The sequence below is a fragment of the Pseudozyma hubeiensis genome, assembly GCF_000403515.1.
Source record: "Pseudozyma hubeiensis SY62 DNA, scaffold: PHS42, whole genome shotgun sequence".
NCBI classification, from domain to species: domain Eukaryota; kingdom Fungi; phylum Basidiomycota; class Ustilaginomycetes; order Ustilaginales; family Ustilaginaceae; genus Pseudozyma; species Pseudozyma hubeiensis.
Genome location: NW_012133824.1, coordinates 177,240 through 198,720, shown reverse-complemented (window position 1 = coordinate 198,720; position 21,481 = coordinate 177,240). Strand labels below are relative to the sequence as shown.

Below are 21,481 nucleotides of genomic sequence, written 5' to 3'. Positions count from 1 at the left end.
GTAATTTGTGCCGTCAGGCAGATCGGGCCTGTGTCGAGTGTGTTGAGGGGAGACGGATGCAACGATGCGAAGATGGAAGGAAGACCTTCCAAAAAGAGTGGACGACCTTCGCGTCGGCAATTTTGCAGCTGTGGTGTCAATTTGTATCGCACGAGAAGCCGTAGCATTTCAATGCTCTAACATGGTCACGGAAAACCATCGGCATCGCTCCAATCTATCAGGATCACTTCGTACGAATGCTTCGGCTCGAACGTTGGCCCTTTCCTTGCGAGAAACAAGCGTTGCTACAAAGGCTCGGTGAGCGAGGATGCCGAAGACCACGTTGTCGTTCGAAACCGCTTTTGCCGGCCGCAGGACGGCCTGACTGGGACGTACTCGTGCGAATTCGCCTGACTGGCGCTATCCTACCGTCCTGGACAACACTACTGACGCGCTCCTTTTCCCCGCAAAAAAAGGGCGGTCGTGTGTTGGTCTCCCTTACACCGTCTGTTGTCCTCGAACTCCAGGACCGCCTCTTGTGCGTCGCTGATAGCAGAACAACGATGCGGATCAGTCTCGAGAGGCGTTCAGGGAGAGACGTACCTCAGATGCTCAAGAGATCGGAGCTTGTGTTTGAAGTTCTCGTCCCGTACCCGTTTATCGTGGTGTCGAAGTCTCTCTCCATCAGCAGAGATCGGCGACGGAGACCCAAACGAAGGGTCACGTTGTCGGCTTCTTGCTTCGGTGCAAACGACCGTCGTCGCTCCCAATGGCACACAGCTTCTGACAAGTCCGAATGAGTTGTTTTGTGGGGAAGCTTGCCAACTCAACCGGGTATTCCGGCTAAGCGAACCTATTTACCAACCAAGAAAAAAAAGCCACGCTGCAACGCGCCTCGGGCAGAGAGGTGAGGAACCTCTAGCTTAACCGCGCACAGACTGTGGAGCGCGCCAGACTCTTTGTCGTCCACGACAGTGGAAAGCCTTGCTTCGCATCGAGCCCCGGACGACTTCTGCTTCATCTTTTCTCCTGACAGAACTTCGTCGACCACCACCAACACCATCCTCCTTGGCGACATCCATCTGGCAACCCAATCCGTCGGATCCGTACTGCAAGTTGCGTAGCATCGCAAACTCGCCCGATCAGCTCATCCCTACACCTCCGTCCCCTTCGACACATCTCCAAAGTGAGTACAAGTGTTGTACCAATCAAGCGACCCAGATTCACCTCCGAATCATGGTCCTGGAAAGGAAGATCTGGTTCCGTGACCACGCAGCGTCTGTCGCGCTTCTCGTTCATTGTCATCGGCTATGTCCGAGCGCCACATTCCGACGAGCCGGCCGCTCCGATCCAGTCTACTCGGAGCCTTCTTCGCGACAACGCTGCTTGCGAACGCTCTTGCTGACCTTGTCTTCTCACTTCCATCCGCCTCCGCCGTTACCGACTGCTCAGAATGTCGACCGTTGTCTCAAAGCCATCGCCGTTGACGACGAACCCACTGCTCGTGGGCTACTTGTCAGCATTGGCTGCTAACCCTCTTCGTACCAAGTGAGTCCTTCCACCAAGCCATATGCGTTAAGATGATTGCGATCGCTCAAACTTTTCTACTCTGTCGCTTCTCTCTTCCATCCAGGATGATCACATCTGGTGTCCTCTCCGCTCTGGCAGAGGTTCTCGCCGGTCACTTTGCTGGAGTAGCCCCCACCGCCGCCAAGACTCCTTCCACGCTCGACGAGAAGAAGCGTGCTGCCCAACAGAACCCCGTCGGTCTCGTCCAGACGTACGCTGCCAAACTCGGCATCAACGAACGAGCCTTCAAGATGTTCATCTACGGCTTCTTCGTGTCGGCGCCCATGGGACACGTTCTCACCGGACTCCTTCAGAAAGCGTTTGCCGGTCGAACTACCACCCGCGACAAGATCCTCCAGATCATCACCTCCAACCTCACCGTCTCCGTATTCGCCAACACCGTGTACCTCTCGTGCATGGCCTACATCAACGGCGCTAGAGGCGTCGAGAACATCCAAAAGGCCGTCAAGGCTGCCTTCTGGCCAGTGATGAAGGTCACTTGGACCACAAGCCCCATTACCATCGCCGTGGCACAGAACTATCTGCCCGCAGTGGTCTGGGAACCTTTCTTCACTTTCATCAGGTTTATCATGGCCACCTACTTCAACACCATCGCCAAGAAGAAGCAGATGAAGCTGGCAAGACAGGCCAAGCAGAGCCAGCTCGACAAGGATCTGGCAAAGGGTGCTGCTCAGGGCAAGTAAAGAGATCCGATCGAGTGGGCAAGGTTGATGGTCTGTATAGCTCAGTTGCGCAAAGAACGTGATGCTGTTTCCGGCTCTCAAACACACGAATGATAGAGATGCCCGAATGCCGAAAAGTGATCTATTGAAAGCCAGTCTATGTCGAGAAACAATCTATTCGTCTACAAGCTGAAAACTGACACTCGCAAAGACCAAGTTCTCATCGCGTGTACTCCTCAACGTATACCTCACCGGCATATCCTTGAACCACCTCGCCACGTTCAACTTGACTGGTCCGATACCCAGATTGAACGTGTTGAAGTCCATTGCGTCGGTGAAGAACGAAGCGCCGTAGACGACGTCTGGATCGTAGTGGAAGTCCAACCTGTTCTTCTCAGAAGCAAAGTGTTTGCGACGTCGAGGCACAGGGAACGATTGAGTGGTGAAGATGAACGCGTTGTCTTCGATCATGTCGGTTGCCGGGTCGGAGAATCGCCATGGCCCAAGAGCTTCGTCTAGTTTCGAGGAGGATGGAGGGTGGGCGGGGCTGGAAGTACCTTGGGCGCTAGAGGTGCGGCTGATGGAGGTGTGCGAGAGCATATCGGCTAGCTTGAAGTCTCCATCTTTGAGACCATCGGATTTGGCGGATTCTTCCATCTCGTTTCGAATTGAGGTGGAGATGCGTTCCAAGTGGGGCATTTCTGGCTTCGAAGTGGTTCCGCCGCTGTATGACTTGGGGACTGTCGAGGAAGGAGCCGGTGCAGGTGCAGAAGCGGCAATTGCGGCAGCATCCGTCGATGTGTCGGCATCGTCGAGCGGTGCAGCCACGCCATGCTTGGGTTTAGGGGCAACCAGAGCTGGTCCGCTGTTGCCACCAGCTGCTTCATCCACATCTGCAGGTGGAGCAGCGGCAATCTCGTTGGCACCGATATCGCTGAAGCTTCCACTTCCCACCCTTGGGGAAGCAGGAATGTCTTCGCTCGAGTCTCCATGGTTTGGAGTGAGCGCCCTATCCGGTGTACGGTCCATCTCCGCTCTCTTTCCGATGCCCAAGAAGGAGAGCGTCTTGCTTGCCGGTCCGTGCTGGACATCGTTGGAACCAACACTCGCGAGACTGCCTTGACGTGCGACCGTGTGAGTCTCGCTCAAGCGCCTGGCGTCCGAGCTCGAGTCAGCTTGACTGCTACGATCCTGCAATTTGGCATGATGGGCTTCGAGGAGAGCTCGGACACGTGGTTCATCCTTGAAGCCCACAAAACGCCAGTACTTCTTCAAGATGCGTTCCTCTTTCGCATGTCCGCTGCTACCTCCAAAGCCGCCGAACCAGCCCTTCTTTTTCTTCGCCGCGGCATCACCCTTGTTGCTGATGCTACGACTGCGGTCGAGCGACTCACGTGGCACGATATCTCCCTCGTCTTCGTCGCCACTGCCGTGTGGGCTTGCTACGAGCGCGTTCTGAGGATTGTGGGTCGACTTTTCCGGATCAACAATCGGGGTTGGTGGACGAGAGCTGTCCGGCGTGCTTCCGCGATGAGTATGCCTGAGCACCACAACAGCATCGTGTGCACGCGATGGCGCTGGCCAGGCGCAAAATGTGTTCATGCAGGCAATGTAAGGCGACATGATATACGGTCGTCCTGAATCCGGGTGGAGCTCGTAGAACGTGCAAGGGTCGATGTATTTGGCCACTCGCATGCCTGCGTTGAACGGTGCACGAGGAAAGTCGACAAACTTGTCAAAGTCGGTACCGAAGAGAATGTCGTTGCCGCTCCATCGTTGTTTGAAGCGGCCCTCGATCTGAAAGCAGAACTTGCGCGAACGGCCTTCAAAGTATTCGCGACCAGGTTCGCCTTCTTTGGCTCCTGGAGCGTCGAGGATGCGGACAAGAATGCGACCCACAAAGTGCTCGGTGTCGATTTCGTGTGGTCGACTAGTGTCGTTGAGACGGCAGTCCTCCATGTGGAAGCGGTCGGAGCCCACCTGCACTTTCAATCGCGGCATGTTGACGACGGGTGCGAATCAAAAGGATCAGCGATTTCGGCTTTCCCGAGAACGGATGATCAGAATGGCCCGGTCGACGGACTCTTCGGCTGATCTTTATACAATCTAGCTTCGCAGATACGTCAACGTCAGCCTCGGCGATTCCAGCAGCAAAGGAGGACGAGGTGGGCAAATAGAGCGCAGTCTGTTTGGAGGCTACCCGAGGCGATCAAACCCCGTCGTCGATGGATTAAGGGGTGTTTGACTGCCGTGATATGAGAGTCGTGGGATGTGGAAAACGCTTGCTCGATGCCAGCAAAGACCGAACGATCGGGGGCTTCCGAGTCCAGGTGGGGTATTCGCGAAAAGACGGTGGGTATAAAGGTTCGAGATCAAGAAGGCTTGCGCCTTGACAATGCTGAAAGAAGGAGTGGATGGATGAAGTACGAAGTGAAGCTAGAAGGAGTGGGAAAGCCGGTGCCACAGCATACGTGTTGCAATACTGTAATTCGAAAGATCAATCAACAGACGAAAAAGTCGCGGGTGCTTGTCAGTCTCAATTATTGAAATCTCGACGGCATGCATGTTTCTCACTCCACTTTGCACACGTCGGCGTTTGCACGGTTTTAGCGAGGAACATGTATTTGCTTACTCGGCACAAGACGGTCACTTCGCCTGGAACGGGCTTGCCATCAGCAACGTTTAATGGAGATGATCATTTACTTTTCGGCATGACCTCCACGTCGCTCCGAACGGCATCCTCTCGCGTTCTCACTTCGTGCAACAGCTGCCGAAAGCTCGCAGACGCCTGCTCCAACATAGATTTGCGTTGACGATGATTGCAACGAAAGAAGAAAAGATCAGCACATTTTCGTGTTTTGATGCAGTCTTCCTGCAGAGCACTGCTGCAGAACGCAGATCGGCACGTCCGACGACTCAATTCGCAACGGATGGACAGCCGGGCCGCCCCTGAAGATTTTTCTTTTCTTTCGAAGTGCATCATCTGTACCTGCGCCACAACACATGCAGGTCTTCTGCAGGCCGTGATTCCCTACATCAACTTTTTCGCTGCGGCTCATTTTGTTGTTGCTGCACACACTTCACGAAGTGCTTCTAGAAGTGGACATTTGAAAGAGATTGCATTGACTTTGAGTTACGGGCTATGTTGCAGAGACAGAATCACCTGGTCATTGGAACCGACCGAAATCGCGCAAGAGAGGCACGAGAGAGAGTCTACTTACTGACCGAGGCCCTTGCGCAGACCGTCAGTGAGCGCCCAGACACCCCACGCACCGGGATCGGGGGGCATCTCGCCATCGTCCTTGCTGCCAACGTACGTGGCACGTCCCAGACGAGGCGTCAAGGCCTGAGTCTTTTCGGCGCCATCCTTGCATGCGTCCACGGCCTCGGCGAGCGACTTGCCTGCACCCAGAGCGCGGCAGAAGGGGTCGAGAGCGTCCACGAGCGTTCGGTCACCAGGACGAGCGGGAGTGTATCGGCCCAGGTTCTCGAGAGCGTCGACCGCGGCCTTACCCCATGCCTTGGAGTCGGCCTGAGCACCCTTGGGTTGAGAGAGCAACGACTGGACGAGACCAGCGAAGAAGAGTGCGTAGATGGCGCCCGAGGTACCACCCATGGCGTACTCGAGAACCTCACCGATGGCGATGAGCGTGCCGGCGGCGTTGTCGACGGGGATTTCGCCCTTCTCAAGGGCCTTCTTGACCTCGCCACCAGCCTGAGCGAGGGTCTCACCGCAGTCACCGTCACCGACGATGGTGTCGTAGCGGGTCAGCGTCGGCTCAATCTCGACGGTGGCATCGCATGCAGCGATGATGGCCTTCTTGACAAGCTCGGGGTTAGGGTTGACAGGGCCGTTGGACGAAGCACCAGGGTCGGCAAGACCACTGACAGACCCACCAGCTTTGCGGACAGACTGAAGATGATCGGAAGCCTCCTTCTCCTCGGCCTTGCGATCGCGTGGGTGGCCGCTGGTGGCACCCCAGCCGCTCTGGACACCGAGCCACGAGTAGGCAGTGGTAGGGTAATCCAGCAGCTCGAGCAAGTCCTGACCGGTGTTCTTTTGGAATCGCTTCTGGTTGATCAGCGAGACACCAAAGCCGGGAGCGTTGAGCGAGGTCATGTAAGGACCGCAGAGAACACGGCAAGGGTGCAGGTTCCACTTGCTCTCAAGCAGTTCGATGGTGAGGTCGACAATGGCGTTCATCTCGAGCTGGCTCATACCACCGAGGTTGTTGACGAACAGAACGGGTGCGTCGTCCTTGTCGAAAGGAGTGTAGGCACGGTCCGCGTCGTTGGGGTCGAGCAGAAGGTCGAGCATCTCGCCAAGGAGCGCCTCGGGCTCAGGCTTCTTGTCCATATGCTTGAAACCGGGCTCGTTGTGGATGCCCATTCCGAGCTCGCAAGCCTCTTCGGCGAGAGCACCGCGCTCCTCGTCTCCCTTGGGACGACCGGGGACGTGGCAGTGATCAAGCGAGGTGCCGATCGAGACCATGTTGTCCATCAAGTTGCGGCCGAGCTCGCCGATACGCTTGACGTCCATGCCCTTGTCGGAAGCAGCACCAAGGATCTTGCAGGTGAAGATGTTGCCAGCGAGACCTCGTCGGCCGACGAGACCGCCACGCTTTCGGCCAACGGCGACATCGTCGGCAACAATGACAGCCTCGACGCCACCGCCCTGCTTGCCAGAGTAAGCCATGGCGGCACGAGCCTTTTCAGCAGCGAGACCAAAGTGGAGGCAGTCGCCTGTATAGTTGTTCACGACCATGACCACACCGGCATCATGGTTGATCAGGTCGATACCTGAGCAAATCTGGGCAGCCGAAGGCGAGGCGAAGATGTCACCAGAGATGCAAGCAGCGAGCATTCCCTTTCCGACGAAGCCGGCTTGAGCGGGCTCGTGGCCGGCACCGCCTCCCGAAATGACGGCTACCTTCTTGTTGTCGTGCGAGGGATCAAAGACGACCTTGTGTTGCGCATAGTATCGCAGAGCGGGGTTCTGCGCCACGGTGCCGCGCAGGTTGCGGTCGACGAGGCCCTGGGAGCTGTCGAAGAGATGCTTGGTCGCCATCTTGATGAAATGCTAGTTATGCAAGAACTTCGCAATGCTGTGGCACCTGGATGAAGTACGGATGCGAGGAAGGGGGAGAAAGGTCGTCCTGGATGAACGAAGAAGTAGGGCGGGCGAGGAAGGGCAATAGGATAGTCCGTGACACTGATTGAACGGGGTATCTAACACTTTGATGGGAATTCAACGAGGCGTCCTGAGTGGTGGTGGGGGTGGACGAACGGACGCGAATGTTGTGGGAGCCCCAATATCTATAAGGTACTAGTGAGAGAGAGGTGGCAAGATTGAGGACGGTGGGGCTTTGGCGGGAGAGCCAATCACTGACTGCTTCTGAAAGAGCCTGTACGCGGGGTTAGCACGGGGCAAGGCACGAAGTCACAAGACTGGCGAGGAGGCTGGCGTAGGTTTCGTTAGCAGGCAGACTTTTTGTTCCCCACTGCTCAAGCAACTCTATCTGGTTCCATCTTCGGCAACTCATTCTGGTAGAGCGAGCCTGGGCCAACTCGTCATTCTCCCCCAGAGGTCGTAAACGACAGCCCAAATCGGAAGTGAGACCGACAGTCGCTCGGCAGATGCGAAGCAAGGCGAGCGCTATCTGTGGGTGGCGGGCCACTTGATCGCCGAGGTCTGCGTCGCCTGCCCCGCATCACTTTTCAAAGTGGGATGCATGCCTGACGGAAGGGACGTGCGCAAAGCTGGTCGAGCCAAAATTTCTCGCTGGAAATTTGCCGAGTCTGTGAACGGGCGATTGCCTCCACTCTGCCTGGCGCACGCAGGCAAACTTTGAGGCTCCTGGCCCGTCCTTCTTGGCTCTCACCGCAATCTCAGCCAGTCAGATCCACGAAAACTCGCCGATCCTTTTTTTGTCCTTTTGAGTGGGCCGAGTGGGCTTTGGACGCCGTAATCCTCGGTGTCTTTTCCTTCTTCTTTTCCTGACCAGCCTTTGGACGTAAGTCTAAGCCTGGGTCTAGAACATCAATGTCGTGGACAGACAGGCGTAGGGGAGGTTGACAGTGAGGACGCAATCGCCTGTGGGCCGTTCTGGTGGAAAAAGAGACATAGCCTGTTTCTTTGACCGAACTTGAAGTGGCAGCTCCCGACAATGAAGTGCGTGCCACCGGTCGGCAACGACATCCACGTCGATCCACAAGATTTCAGGCCGACGCGAAATTGGCCAACAGCATGATTGGCAGGAGAGAAAACAACCAGCCGCTGTATTTGGCCGGCCATGGGTGGCATGCCGGGGTGAGAGCTCATGTGGTGGGAGAAGGACGCGTCGGGCAAATTCTGCCGCCGAAGCCCGTCGCCCCGTGCCTTTTGTTCTCCCACCGAGGATTCTGTCCTCAACACCACCTACGGTCAACCGCTCACAGGCAGCAAAACCAGGCATCAATGTTCAGAACCGACTCTAGGTAGTCCTCTCAGGGTCTCGAACTGATCTAACAGGCTCGCACCGCCCGAAAAGGCTGATTGAAAGCGCCGAGCTCGCCGATGGAACAAACTCTCGTTTGCCGATCCGTGCCGATCTGGTGATTGTCTGGAACCTTTGGACACCTTGTGAACTTGGACAGCTCACCAGTCTGATCTGGTGGATAATTGTTCACACGAGAGCAAGGATCCTAGCAAGTGTGCTTTTGCCCTGACGCAACCAGCAAAAGAGAGCCGGGAGCCGGAAGCGTCTCTCCCACTGTGGGAGAGCCGGCGTTGTCTTCCTGACAGACACGTCTGTCGCCGACCTGCGCCTCCTATCTCTGACCAGGCCTGACCTTCTGACTCAGATCCCTTCCGCGATCGTCGAAGAAGGCGCTTTAGTTGTGCGATGCGTCACCGAGAGTGCAACAGGCCAATGCGCCGGTGAAAACTTTTCGACATGTGGGTGTGTGTGTGGCGCAAGAAGAAATGGCTCGGCTATACACGTCGAGCAGTTGGAATTTCTCGAGCTTCCAACGGAATCGTGCCGTTGCCGTCGAGAAGCAACTCTAACTGTGTATATAGACGTCTCCCACTTCCACATCCTCCCTTACAACCACCAAAGAAAGGACCGTCGAACACATTGTAGCCATGTTGAACGCCACCGCCAACGCTGCAAGAGTTGCGCGATCGCTGTCGACCGTCGCCCAGGCGGCACGCCCGGCCATGCGCGGCCCCGCTCGGCCCTCCACTCTGGCTCGTACCTTCGCCAGCTCGTCCCGTAGTCTGAGCAAGGGGGACAACTTTGGCAAGGCAAAGAAGCTCGACACCGCTCCATTTGCTTCGACCGACGACGATGTCGTCGTGCCGTACCCAGAGGACAGCTCGCGTCATCCTCGCGACGATGTCGGTCACAACACTACCGGTGGTCGCGTTGGTCGACACACGCAACGAACGCTTGCAAGCTTCTCGATGGAGGACAAGGTCTGTGTGGTCACCGGTGCTGCTCGCGGTATCGGCAACCTGATTGCCCGCACCTTTGTCGAATCCGGCGCCAACCACATCGCCATCGTGGATCTCAACGAAGAGGAGTGCCGGCACGCTGCCAAAGAGGTCGAGGAGTGGTTCACCCAGCACGGCGGTGTCAAGCCGGGCGAGCTCGACATCCAAGGTTATGGCTGCGACATCTCGGACGAGGCTCAGGTGCAGGACGTGATCGGACGCATCCACAAGCGCTTCGGCAAGATCAACGTCGCCGTCAACTCGGCTGGCATCGTCGAAAACTTCCCGGCTACCGAATACCCTACGCCCAAACTCAGGAAGCTGTTCGACATCAACATCAACGGCTCGTACTTTGTGGCTCGCGAAGTGGCCAAGCGCATGATGGAGGACAAGGTGCAGGGCTCGATCGTCATGATCGCCTCCATGTCGGGATCCGTGGTCAATGTACCGCAAGCTCAAGCGCCGTACAACGCGTCCAAGGCAGCGGTCAAGCACCTTGCCAAGTCCATGGCGGTCGAGTGGGCCAAGTCTGGCATCCGCGTCAACTCGCTCTCGCCTGGCTACATGCTCACATCGCTCAGCCGGGCTGTGCTAGAGAATAGTCCGAACGGCAAGGAGCTCCGCACCAGCTGGGAGAACATGACTCCCATGGGGCGTCTGGGCGACCCGGAGGACCTCAAGGGAGCCGTCGTCTACCTCTCCAGCGACGCCTCCGCTTTCACTACTGGCGCTGACCTTATCGTTGATGGCGGCTACACATCTGTGTAAATCCCGAAAGTACACCAAATTAGTAATGTCAATCCTATACCAGGAAGCAAAATGGCGAAGAAACAGGTTGATTGATCGTATGAGGGACCGATTACTTGATTCCGAAAACGGTAGAGCTGTTCAGGTGGATGGTGAGCAGTGGAGACGACATCCCCCAGATGTTACATCGCTTAAAGCTACAGTTTGCGATAAATCTGAGGTAAACGCACGGAGCCGAGAAGTAAGTGACAGGCTGAGCTGCTGCCCCTTTCCCACCGCGTGGGAAGCACGAACCACCATTTCCACAGAGTCGCAGTCGCCTATGCATCCTCCATCAGCTCCTTCAGATCTCGCCATCAACACTGGGATATTACCCACGTCATCATCATCGTCATGAGGGCATCAATCGCCATCGCATCGCTACTCGCGACTGTGGCTTGCGTTTCAGCTACCAGCAACTCCCGACCAGTGCTGGCCTTCACCTCGGCAGGAGCTTCATCGCTTCAACTCGAGCTGCCTACGGATTCGAGCCTGACGGGCTTCATCGACTCGCTGTTCGCCGACAAGAAAGCTTCACCAGCCTGTAAGCTGGATGCAATTGCTCTAGTGGAGGCTGAAAACTTGGATAGGGACACTTTTGCCAGTCTCCGACACTCCTCAACCGACTCGCTGAGGGCAAGGTCGTTGGACGCTCCCTCTCAAATCACTTTCGACGTTGCACCGGTTCCGGATGCCTTCAATGATCTCGCGAGCCGATTTGCGAAGGCCTGCGCTTACGGACGCGCTATGTTTACGACATGGACCCTTAACGGGACTTTCGAGGCCTTGCCTTCCACCAAGGACCCGCACTATGTTCTCATCCGCGCAGGCGACCTTCGTCAAAATGGTAAGCACACTACCGACCTCCAAATCCTGAATGGATGCCCAGATATCAGAATGGCGGTGCTGCATGATCTGTACGGGAGCTGAGACTGACCATTCTTGTCCATCGTATTGCATTGCATCTGCAGAAAACCAGCTCTTGCGCACCCTAGAGTCGCTTGACGAAGACAGCCCAAGAAACCTCGTCATCATCGCGCCTGCCGCTCAATTTCGCCAACACGGAAAGCGTCAGGTACGTATCCCCCAGCGGTCAAGGCGGTTCTCTATATGCTCTTCCGATCAGTTCTGACAAGCTGCCATCTCATTCTCCCCACCACAGTACGTTGTTGCTGCGCCCTCAGCATCCAATGGCAACTGGGTGGAGCCCGAGGGCGGCATCTTTGCACGATACCAGCTCTTCTCTACGCCCCTCATCCTGACGCTGCTTCTCATGGGCGGCTTGATGCTCCCGATCGTCTACTTCGCCGTCTCGCAGCTGGCTCAGGTGCAGACTCCCGATCAGATGGGTGTACGCAAAGATCCCATCTCTGGCGACAAGAAGACGCAGTAGATATCAACACCTGTTCCTTGTTCGACCGACTCTTTCATCCATCACGCACCGCAATCCAGTTTCTAGCCTCTCAGCCTGGTCACGACGGTGTCATAGGAATGATGTTCAGTTCGTGAAAGCTTTTTGCGCTGACTGCGTTACATGGTGACAATGAAGAGTTTGTACAGAAGAGTCGAGAACTGTTCTTTCCTAGACGCTTGTTGGAGGTCAGACTTGATGGAGGAAAGGGGACGCTCAGGCTTGAAGAGTGCTTGGACCAGCCTGAGCCGACTGCACCCGCTTGTCCTCTTGGCTCTGTTCGCTCTCCTGCTCCCTGAGAGTACGTCGGTGCTCTCTCTCCTGCTTCCTCTGTCTCACATCCACCGACCTCTTCGACTCCCAATACGTCTTGCCACTCCACCTGAGCGCCAGCCTGCCCTCCTTCCAAATCTGATACCACAGATATCCAGCCACCACCACCCAGTACCCGACATACATAAACACCGAACCATACGTTGCGGTATTGTTCCACCCGACCAACGAGTTCAAGATGCCCCAACCGGTACCGCCCTTGTTCGCCTCTGGATTGCAGCAGTTGAAGTGCCATATGTAACCCTGCGAGTTGTACGAACCAGGACCGTCGCCCGATTCAGCCGCGCTATCACCGACCAGTCGAACATACGCGTAGAACTGAAGATAGTACACTGCGCGCGAAGCCATGCCGGAAGCGATGAGGAGCAGGAAACACGTGGAGAAGACGAGGAAGATGCGCACCGAAATCAAGTTGCCAGATCGGAAGATGAGGAAACCGATGCCTAGACCTACGGCGAGGCCGACGATGGCGGGAAGCGGAATGGACGTTGCAGGGAGACCGAGCGATACACCTCCGATGAAGACGACTCCTTCGAGACCTTCTCGAAGAGTGGTGATGAGGGGGATGGTGAACAGCGCGAGCGTTCCGCGGTTCATTCGCAGCTTCAAATCGGACACCGCACCGGAAGGTTTGGAAAACAATCCGCGAAGACCACGACGTTGACGCTGTTGACCATCCATCGAAGGCACGACATCAACAGCCTCCAACGGGTTCAACTTTTCCGTCCTTGTCGTCTTGGTCCCGCTCTCCTCCTCCTGTTGCTGCTGCTGGTCCCGCGATGACGACGATATATCATCCTCCAAAGGCACGGCATTGACAGCAGTAGATTCTCCCTCTTCGTCCCGACTCCTGCTGGGTTGGATGTTTCGATGGCTGAAGGCGTCCTCGAGCTTGCGCTTCCATTTGCGCTTGCTGTTACCCGCGCGAAGGATCGCAAGTGACATGGGAGTGATGAGCAGAACGGCGACGAGGTTGAAGATGCCTTCCCAGAGTTCCTCTGCTTTACCGTAAAGGTCGTTGACTTGGGTGTAGAAGACGGCGAGGAAGGCGGCACCGATGGCGAATGCGATCAAGAGTCCGGTCAATGCTCCCAGCAGTACCTGTTGCAAGATGTCAAGATGTCAACATATAAGAACAGAGAGACGGAGGCGGGAAAAGAGAGACACTTACGATCTTTCGCAGCTTCCTCACGAGAGCCCGTTTCTTTCGTTCCGCCTCTTGCCTCTCAGACTCGCTCAGCGAATCGTGAAGGGCAAGGTCTTGAGCAGACTTGGTGTGCATGACGAGGTTCTCCAGCATACCAGAGAGGATGCCGATGACGAGAGACGCTTCGAGAGCCTCTCGCGCAGCGATGAAGAAGATGGCGGGAGCAAAGACTTTGTTGCCCGTCGCCGACATGGTGTTGATGCTTGGGGCGACGACTGCGAACAGACGACGGACGATCAAGAGGTGGTGCGATGGGAGGACAAGATGAAGGTGAGGAAGAGAGGTTCAGATAAAGGGCGAAGGAGGCGACGAGGAGTGTGTGATTGCCGAGAGAAGATTCTTGATCTGATAAGGTCGGGTGGCACGGTGAGCGTGAAGAAAAGCGAAACCGAGGCTTGGAGCGGTGGTCCCAGCAGGGTGGTGCAAGGAGAGGCGAAGAGGACGCTCGAAAGGAAGGCTAGGTCGGAGTCGATGTGGGCGGGCGGACGGTACGGAAGAGATCGGATGTGGTCGGCTGGTCCAATGAGACTGCACTTTGCCCAGTCACGTCGCGAGGTTCTGCCGAATGGAGGAGAAGCCAGAGAAGGTAGGCAGGCAACAAGAAGGGGAGGTCACCTTGATGTGAATGCAAGCGGTTGAGGCGGTCGAGGTGCGCAGAGTGTGTGAAGAAATTGGAAAAGTGTTATCAGATTCGCAATGGTCAATGGCCAAGCCGACTCGGGAAGAGGTTGAGCGTGACTGGATATCGAGCTGCAATTGCAAAAGTATAGAAACCGAGACTACGACCTCGGCTTTCCAGCAGTCGTAAAAGAGCTCGACCGACGCTCAGGCCGATACGAGCAAACCGCAACGACAGGATCACGCCCCTGCATTCGTCGGGAGGTCACGCCGAAGGGGAGAAAAAAATTTGCTCTGCGATTCTGCCTTCGCCAGGGTTATCAGATAGAAGAAGGGCGGTGGATCCTCAACGGGCGGCACGCGAACACAACTAACTCACTGCAAGCGAGCCTGAGGCACACCAACCAACGGCCCGCAACCCGCGCTAGCGTTGCGCACGCGAACTTCCCCAAACACAACGGCTCCATCTGATTGGATCTGCTCTAAGCCATTCCTGCATCCCTCTCCAACTCCGCTCTGAACCCTCAAACCACCCTTTTGCATCGTCGGCCTCTCATTGACTCAGACTCTGAACAAGCCACCTTTGCGAGCTAGCTCGCCTCGCACGGTTCGATATGCAAAAGCATGCATGAAAGGCCTTCTCCGACGGTCTGTTCTGTGCCGAGCATTCACTGTCTTGCTCTAGACCGTAGGTTTGGCGGCGCAAAACGGCTGTGGTCTCACGCTACTGGCCGATTCTATTCAGTCGACACTGTCGGGTGCATCCGGAATGATGGTGGGCGGGGCAGAGTGCTAGCGGGGAGTCTGAACGCTCTGGCTTCAGTCGGTGGAATCGCGCTAATGAGGGTTTGTGTGTGTCCGAGTTCACGAGTAGAGAGGCCAGGGCACCTAGCGGGTCCACGCTCGCCCTGTGAAACTGCACTAAGAGCGGTGCTTGTACAAATTTAGGCGAGCTGTCGGGTTTCGCCCACTTGCTCGCCTCGCTGCTCGTCGCTCCCCTTAGTCGGTCTGAAAGCAAAGCTCGAAACTTCTTTGACAATCCCTTTTGGCCATCCCGCCCCTGTGGCCCCGCTCGACAAGGTGACGAATGATTGGTCCGAAGCTCATGGTCGACACTCAGCTCATTTATGCATTGCCAAATTTGAGGCTTGCATCCTCGGCACTCGGCTTCAGCACCTTTCTACGAGTCGGTCGAGCGCACTTATCTGATCCGATCTGATACACTGCAAATTTTTTGAGCTTACGCTGCGATTCCGCCTTCTTCTTCGCAGCGTGCGTCTTGAAAATAGTGCGTTGCAGTGGGGAGAGTTTTGCTCTCCCGAATCAGCTGCTTTCCTTCTCTGGCTGATTGGCTGTTCCTTGCATGGACATGAGTTCCGTTGTCCTTGTGCGCAACTTGCCTTGACAAAAGGGCATCCTTCGCACAGACTTGCACGCCTGTTCAGTCGCTCCAAGCTTCCCTCTTCAACCATCCTTTCTTCATCTCTTCGCATCAAACAATCATCCGGCCCGTTGCATCTCGTCCTCGTCACATGTTCTCCCGTACTCTTCCGAAGCAAGGCGTCATCAACCAATAGCGACCTCTTTCCCACGTTCACTGCATTCATTCATAGCGTTGCTTCTTTCCTGTCCGTTCCTCGCAGCCACAGTCTAGACGCAGGCTTGCCTTCCTGCATCACCGTTCCTAGCAGGCTTATCAGATCATCCGAACTCGAACAGCGACTCGGTCCGCCATCTTCTCAGTCTCGTCTGATCAGAATTTTCGCTCTCCCTTCTTCCCGACTATCTGATTGACGACAGCAGATTCCCTCGCCAATTCTGTCACTCGGATTCTCTAAAACGCCCCCCTTCCTGATAAGTTGGCGCCGTAAGCTCCCTCAGTCTGATCTGTCCTAGACGCCGCAGAAAGGAGCCACACCCGCCCCTCATCCTTGACTCGTTGAGAGCATTCCAGCTTTGCCTCTCGTCCTTGTTCATCGCGATCCTCGCAATTGTCTCTGGCCGACATGGTCGCCCCTCATCGACCTCAGAAGCCTGCCTTGGCTCTGCTAGGCACATTGCTATGCTCTCTCCTCGCGATCGCTAGCGCTGCCGTCGTAGAACAGCACTGGAACATCAACTGGGTTCCCGATCAAAACCCAGACGGTCTCTTCCCTCGCTCCGTCATTGGCGTCAATGGCACCTGGCCTCCTCCGATCATCAATGTCAATGCATCCGATACCGTCCGCATCACCGCCACCAACAACCTCGAGACTGGCGTCGGTACCTCTCTCCACTCCCACGGCATGTTCTTTAACCGCACAGGCTACTATGACGGCGCTGTGGCTCTCACCCAATGCCCTATCCCTCCTGGCCAGTCGTTCACCTACGAGACGCTCAACTCTCCCGCATCGCCGGCGGACCGTCGCAAGCAGATGGGTACCTTTTGGATCCACGCTCACAACAACGATCAGTACACCGACGGTCTTCGATCTCCTGTCATCATCCACCCCGACGAGCCCGTCGACATGCATTACAGCTACGACGATGATTACACCGTCATCCTTGGCGATTGGTACCACTCGAACTACACCGATTTGGTCAAGAACGAATTTATGAACCGCAAGAACCCGACCGGCGCGGAGCCTGTCCCCAAGTCTGGTCTCATCTACTTTGCTCACACTTCGAACAAGACTTCTGCGGCGACGTACTTGCCCGGTTTCAGCGAGAACGCTACGCTTCCGTTCGAAGCGGGTAAGACGTACAGGTTGCGCGTCATCAACATGTCGGCGCTGGCTGCGTTTTACTTCTACCTCAGTGGTCACGATATGCAGGTTATCGAGATCGAGGGGGTTGATGTGGAGCCTAGGGCTGTTGATTTCTTAACCATTTCGGTTGCTCAGCGTTTCAGTGTTTTGGTCACTGCGAGGAACGATTCCGAGCCTCAGAACTGGAAGTTGCACGCCAACATGGACGAGGACATGTTTGATGTTGTTCCTAGTGACCTTCAGCTCAATGTCTCGGCTACCATCTCGTACCCGAACGCTCCGAAGGACGCGTACGGGCCGGAAAAGATCATTGAGGAATACACCTACTTTGACGATCTCCAGTTCAGCCCCATCAACGCCGAGCCTATGGTGAATCCCGATGCGGTGCACCGTCTGGATGTCTCGTTCGACACCATGTCGAATGGTGAAAACTACGCCGCCTTCAACAACATCTCGTACATTGCTCCTCAAACGCCCGCGCTCTTTTCGGCCGAATCTATGGGTGCTCTCGCGTCCAATCCTGCCATCTACGGTCCTAACTCGAACGCCTTTGTCATGAAGCACAACGACATGATCGAGGTCCAGCTGTTCAACTGGGACGCTGGTAAACATCCGTTCCATCTTCACGGACATCACTTCCAGGTGGTTCACAAGTCGCAAGACGTCACCTCGGACGATCCTCTCATCAACCCGCCGTTCAATGCCTCGCAAGTCAACCCGATGCGACGTGATACCGTTATGGTACCACCAGGCGGCTCGGCATTTTTGCGCTTCAGAGCTGACAACCCAGGCGCGTGGTTCTTCCACTGTCACATTGATCCACACCTCGTCTCTGGTTTGGCGTCGATCTTTGTCGAAGCACCGGATGTGCTGAGCGACAACTATCTGAACGTGCCGAGCTTTATCAAGGATCAGTGTCGCGCGCAGGGGATTGCGGCGACGGGCAATGCGGTGGGCTTGAACTCCACGACCGACTTCCAGGGTCTCGCAAAGGGTCCTACCTACCTGGAGTCTGGGTGGACGGGGAGGGCGATCGCTGCGTTTACCGGATGTATTGTGACGGGTCTGCTCGGGCTGGCTACGGTGGTAGTGTACGGATGGCATTCGGGCGAGGACGAGGAGGATGAGGAGGGCGAGGAGGATAAGTGAGAGAGGCCCGATCTGGGTGGAGATATGTTCGTGATTGATGACGAATTGGAATGTGTCAAAGCACTGCCCAAACAGAAATGTAATATGAACTTGAATCAATTGTTCTGCAGTCAGACCGTATGATAAGGGTCGAAAGGCCGTCACGAACGGGACGGGAGCTTTTGCGTCGGATCTGAGCAATGCTGGTTGTGCAGAGCTGCCGGCCGAAGGGTTGTCGTCATCGGCGCTGACGTCTGACGACAGTTCTGGCAACTTCGGGCTGCACAGCCGCAATGAAAATGCTCGGACCCATTCTCTGCTGGCCTAGAACGTGCACGCCCGACGCTGATGAAGACCGCTCTAGCGAATTGCCGATTGCTTTCAGCGGCGATGGTTCGCCTCTCAAGCGCTTTCAAACTGCGGTAGCCGCGAATGAAATTTTTTGAAGGAGAGCCGAGATGATAGCGCTCACAAACCTCCTCGATCCCGCCGAAGTGAGGTGAAGGTGTTCAGACCCTGCGCCGTCTTGGCATTTGACATGCTTTCGTATCACCCTGATTTGAGCCGATTGGTGTTCGTTGACGCGGAATGAGCAATCCTCACACAAAAGGTGTATTCCGGAGAGGTAACCTTGCTCTGTTTAGGCATAAATGGAGTGACACATATTCCCCTCGACCTCACGATTTCGTTCCTGCATCACCATCAAACCGTGATCTCCTGCTCGGACATGCATCGTCTCTTTGCCCCTTGTCTCCACCTGTGGCTGGCCACATCTCAGGTTTTCCTCGACTTCGCTTCTGCACAACGTGCCCGTCATCTTTCGTCAGATAACGACCATCATGACCATGGCCATCATGTTCACCACCATCACCACGCGTCGAAGCGATCGTTCGGCAAAGCCATGCGTGTCTGGACACCCGCTCAGGGACCAGCCCGACGATCTGCCTCCGTCGACGGTCGAGCTCTGGAGCCGTTCGAAGAAGAAGCCATTCCCGGTTGGACGTTTGGTCGTGTCTACGACATCCCGCACTGGGACGGTGGAGACAGAGCTGCTTGCCGCAACGCTGACCCCTCGTCCAACGTAGAATCGAGTGCCGACAAGTCGAAGCATCTCGTACCGCGCGCAGCTCTTCCTCGTTCAATCTCTGACTTTTGCGCCGAGGGCAACCCGCCAGTTGAACCGCCGGACGGTGCCTCCTGCAGCGATGCGCCAAAGCTGGCGAAGCGCATCATTCCAACCTTCGGTCAGATCGATGACATTGTTCAGAACGCTATTGCGGCTGGCAAAGAGGTTCATTTGGCAAAAGTGCAGGCTGGGATTCCGGATGGACCTCCTCCCCGACCTGGGTTGGCTGACGCTGGTGCAGACGGCGGCGCTGGATCGGCTGTTGTGGCTCAGGGACTGCCGGGTGTCATGCCTGGTGTAGGCGGCGCTGCGGACGGAGCTGTGGTATCTCAGAGTGCTTCTGCTGGACTCCTTAGTGAGGGTGCAGGCGGCGATGTGGGTGCAATGACTGGATCTCAAGGTTTGCCAGCTGGAATCCCAATGAAAGGGCTACTTGGTGGAGTAGGTGCGAGTGGAGCATTGCCGATGTCCAGACGAAGCATTTCTGACTCGCAGCAAGCCGACAAGAGTGCAGACGCCGTCATCACGAAGAGGCACGCTCACTCGCAACTTGAAACTTCCAGCCTAGCCAACCAAGACGGCAGCAGTCTGACGAAGCGACTGCTGTTCGGCTGGATCGAAGACATTGTCAACAATGCGGTCTCGGCTGGCAAGGACGTGAACATGGCCAGGATCCAGTCTGAAGCTGGAGCTGGAAGACAATCGCTGTCTCTAAGGAAAAGACTCGTCCCATCAGCTGATCAGATTGAGAAGTTCTTCGCGGGCCTACAGGGCAATGATTCCACCTCTCACGACTCTCAAGCGCCGGACAAGAGCAGCGTCCCGACTAAGTCGGGCAGCGTCGACTCTTTCACGGGGTCGAGTCGCAAGAATCAAGACACCAAGGTCCACCAACTCATCGGCGGTGATAATTCGCCGACAGCTCCATGGTCTGGCTCGGTACCTACTGCTCAGAACACGAAACCACTCCCAGGAACCTTCCTTATCGCGCAAGGCAAGTCACCTGCGGACATGAACCACCCCGCAGCTTCCCGACGCGGCATTTCGGAGCCCGAAGTGAGCGAAGCGCAGCTCTACAATCTGGTCTCCGCAGCTTTTCGGACCGCTAGCGACATCAACGCCGCAAGCGCTTCAGGAGCGGAGCATGGCAAGGCGAAGCGAGATGCTTCACAGGTGGTATTGCAACGCTCACCACTCGGACCAATGATGGCGATGGAAGGAATGATGGGTGGTGGCGGAGGCGGGATCATGACGATGATCACAACGCTAATGCCGGCAATTCTGGCAGCAATCAAGGCTGCAGGACAGGTAGGGGTGGCGTTCATTCAATTCAATGAGGGGGTGCAGGTGGAGAAGTTGAAGGAGGAGGCTCAAAGGAATGCAACGATGCTGGAAGAAGATAAGTTGAAGGAGATAAATGGCGGACGAACGAGTGGGGCAAGTGTTGGTACACACGCTAAGGCTGTATCAAGCTCTGGCGCTTTCAAACGTCACCTCGACACTCACGCATCGTGGGCATCCAGATCGAATCCTTCAGATCGCTGTGGAGGTACGGCACGGTTGTGTATGGGTTTCATTCAATCCGCACTCGAGTTCTGTCTTCCCGACAGTCAGCACACCTCTCAAGAAGACCGCTATCACCATACGTCGTCCAACCTAGTCCGAACAATGACAGCTCACTGTCTGCTCAAATGCGATGGTTTCGGCCAACTCGTCAAGACGGACAGAACTTTCGAATCCAAGGCTGAGCGATGTAGCGGCGATACGCATTTGCTGCAGAAAATCTACTCGATCGGATCAAGCACCAAGTCTTCGCAAACCGCCAAGCATGGTGGAAGAGCTGACTCGCTACGAAAACGTTCTCAACCTCCGTACTGCCAAATGGGCTACCAGTCGATCTTCACCGATGCAAGGCGTCCCGTCGCTTCATACTCGAACAAACTCTTCGGCTCGGTTGTCTCCGACCCCACCGCCTTCCTACATTGGGGTCTTGTCTCCTCGATCTCACAGTGTCTCAGCGCATGCGACGCCACCTCAGGCTGCGTGTTCGTCAACATCTACCAACAGACGTTCAATCTCGACAACCCTTCGATCAAACTTATCAATCGCGCTCCGGACGCTGTCGCTTTCAAAGAATTACCCGAGGTGGGGGACGACTGGGAAAGAAAGGAGAGTGAACGGTTGAAAAGAAAATTCGCGGGCAAGAGAGAGGACAAGAAGAATTCGTTCGTGCAGGGACAGTTGACTTGTGCGTTGTATTCGAGGTGTCATGCGGAGTGCGATGCGAATAGGGCGAGCGGTAGTGGGGAGCCAATCTTCTTTGAAAGCTCCCAAGGGTGGTGCAAGTCGAAGGATTGTGATGCGCATGGGCAGAAATAGAGCTGACCTGATTTTCAGGGATCTATATTTGTATTTCT

General features: G+C 55.8%; 10 protein-coding genes across 10 annotated transcripts; 6 read left to right on the top strand and 4 right to left on the bottom strand.

Annotated features, from left to right (window-relative positions):
• Positions 1-64: 64 nt before the first annotated feature.
• Positions 65-1,512, top strand: PHSY_004263 (cytochrome c oxidase polypeptide IV, mitochondrial precursor; the record flags this gene model as incomplete). Its single annotated transcript, XM_012334877.1, has 2 exons — positions 65-160; positions 955-1,512. The coding sequence occupies 2 exons, from the start codon at positions 65-67 to the stop codon at positions 1,510-1,512; spliced, it is 654 nt and encodes a 217-aa protein (XP_012190267.1).
• A 101-nt stretch (positions 1,513-1,613) lies between these two features.
• Positions 1,614-2,252, top strand: PHSY_004262 (integral membrane protein 25D9-6; the record flags this gene model as incomplete). Its single annotated transcript, XM_012334876.1, has 1 exon — positions 1,614-2,252. One exon carries the CDS (start codon positions 1,614-1,616, stop codon positions 2,250-2,252), a length of 639 nt encoding a protein of 212 aa, XP_012190266.1.
• A 153-nt stretch (positions 2,253-2,405) lies between these two features.
• Positions 2,406-4,232, bottom strand: PHSY_004261 (hypothetical protein; the record flags this gene model as incomplete). Its single annotated transcript, XM_012334875.1, has 1 exon — positions 2,406-4,232. One exon carries the CDS (start codon positions 4,230-4,232, stop codon positions 2,406-2,408), a length of 1,827 nt encoding a protein of 608 aa, XP_012190265.1.
• Positions 4,233-4,926: 694 nt separating this feature from the next.
• On the bottom strand, positions 4,927-5,214 carry PHSY_004260 (ubiquitin C-terminal hydrolase; the record flags this gene model as incomplete). The annotated part of the gene is made up of 1 exon (XM_012334874.1): positions 4,927-5,214. One exon carries the CDS (start codon positions 5,212-5,214, stop codon positions 4,927-4,929), a length of 288 nt encoding a protein of 95 aa, XP_012190264.1.
• A 234-nt stretch (positions 5,215-5,448) lies between these two features.
• On the bottom strand, positions 5,449-7,299 carry PHSY_004259 (dihydroxyacetone kinase; the record flags this gene model as incomplete). Its single annotated transcript, XM_012334873.1, has 1 exon — positions 5,449-7,299. The coding sequence occupies one exon, from the start codon at positions 7,297-7,299 to the stop codon at positions 5,449-5,451; it is 1,851 nt and encodes a 616-aa protein (XP_012190263.1).
• Positions 7,300-9,432: 2,133 nt separating this feature from the next.
• On the top strand, positions 9,433-10,476 carry PHSY_004258 (hypothetical protein; the record flags this gene model as incomplete). The annotated part of the gene is made up of 1 exon (XM_012334872.1): positions 9,433-10,476. The coding sequence occupies one exon, from the start codon at positions 9,433-9,435 to the stop codon at positions 10,474-10,476; it is 1,044 nt and encodes a 347-aa protein (XP_012190262.1).
• A 128-nt stretch (positions 10,477-10,604) lies between these two features.
• Positions 10,605-11,887, top strand: PHSY_004257 (hypothetical protein; the record flags this gene model as incomplete). Its single annotated transcript, XM_012334871.1, has 4 exons — positions 10,605-10,675; positions 10,764-11,341; positions 11,466-11,569; positions 11,657-11,887. 4 exons carry the CDS (start codon positions 10,605-10,607, stop codon positions 11,885-11,887), a joined length of 984 nt encoding a protein of 327 aa, XP_012190261.1.
• A 234-nt stretch (positions 11,888-12,121) lies between these two features.
• PHSY_004256 (plasma membrane iron permease) lies at positions 12,122-13,637 on the bottom strand (the record flags this gene model as incomplete). Its single annotated transcript, XM_012334870.1, has 2 exons — positions 12,122-13,339; positions 13,410-13,637. 2 exons carry the CDS (start codon positions 13,635-13,637, stop codon positions 12,122-12,124), a joined length of 1,446 nt encoding a protein of 481 aa, XP_012190260.1.
• A 2,432-nt stretch (positions 13,638-16,069) lies between these two features.
• On the top strand, positions 16,070-18,266 carry PHSY_004255 (potential multicopper ferro-O2-oxidoreductase; the record flags this gene model as incomplete). The annotated part of the gene is made up of 2 exons (XM_012334869.1): positions 16,070-17,955; positions 18,074-18,266. The coding sequence occupies 2 exons, from the start codon at positions 16,070-16,072 to the stop codon at positions 18,264-18,266; spliced, it is 2,079 nt and encodes a 692-aa protein (XP_012190259.1).
• Positions 18,267-18,665: 399 nt separating this feature from the next.
• PHSY_004254 (hypothetical protein) lies at positions 18,666-21,443 on the top strand (the record flags this gene model as incomplete). The annotated part of the gene is made up of 1 exon (XM_012334868.1): positions 18,666-21,443. One exon carries the CDS (start codon positions 18,666-18,668, stop codon positions 21,441-21,443), a length of 2,778 nt encoding a protein of 925 aa, XP_012190258.1.
• Positions 21,444-21,481: the final 38 nt, after the last annotated feature.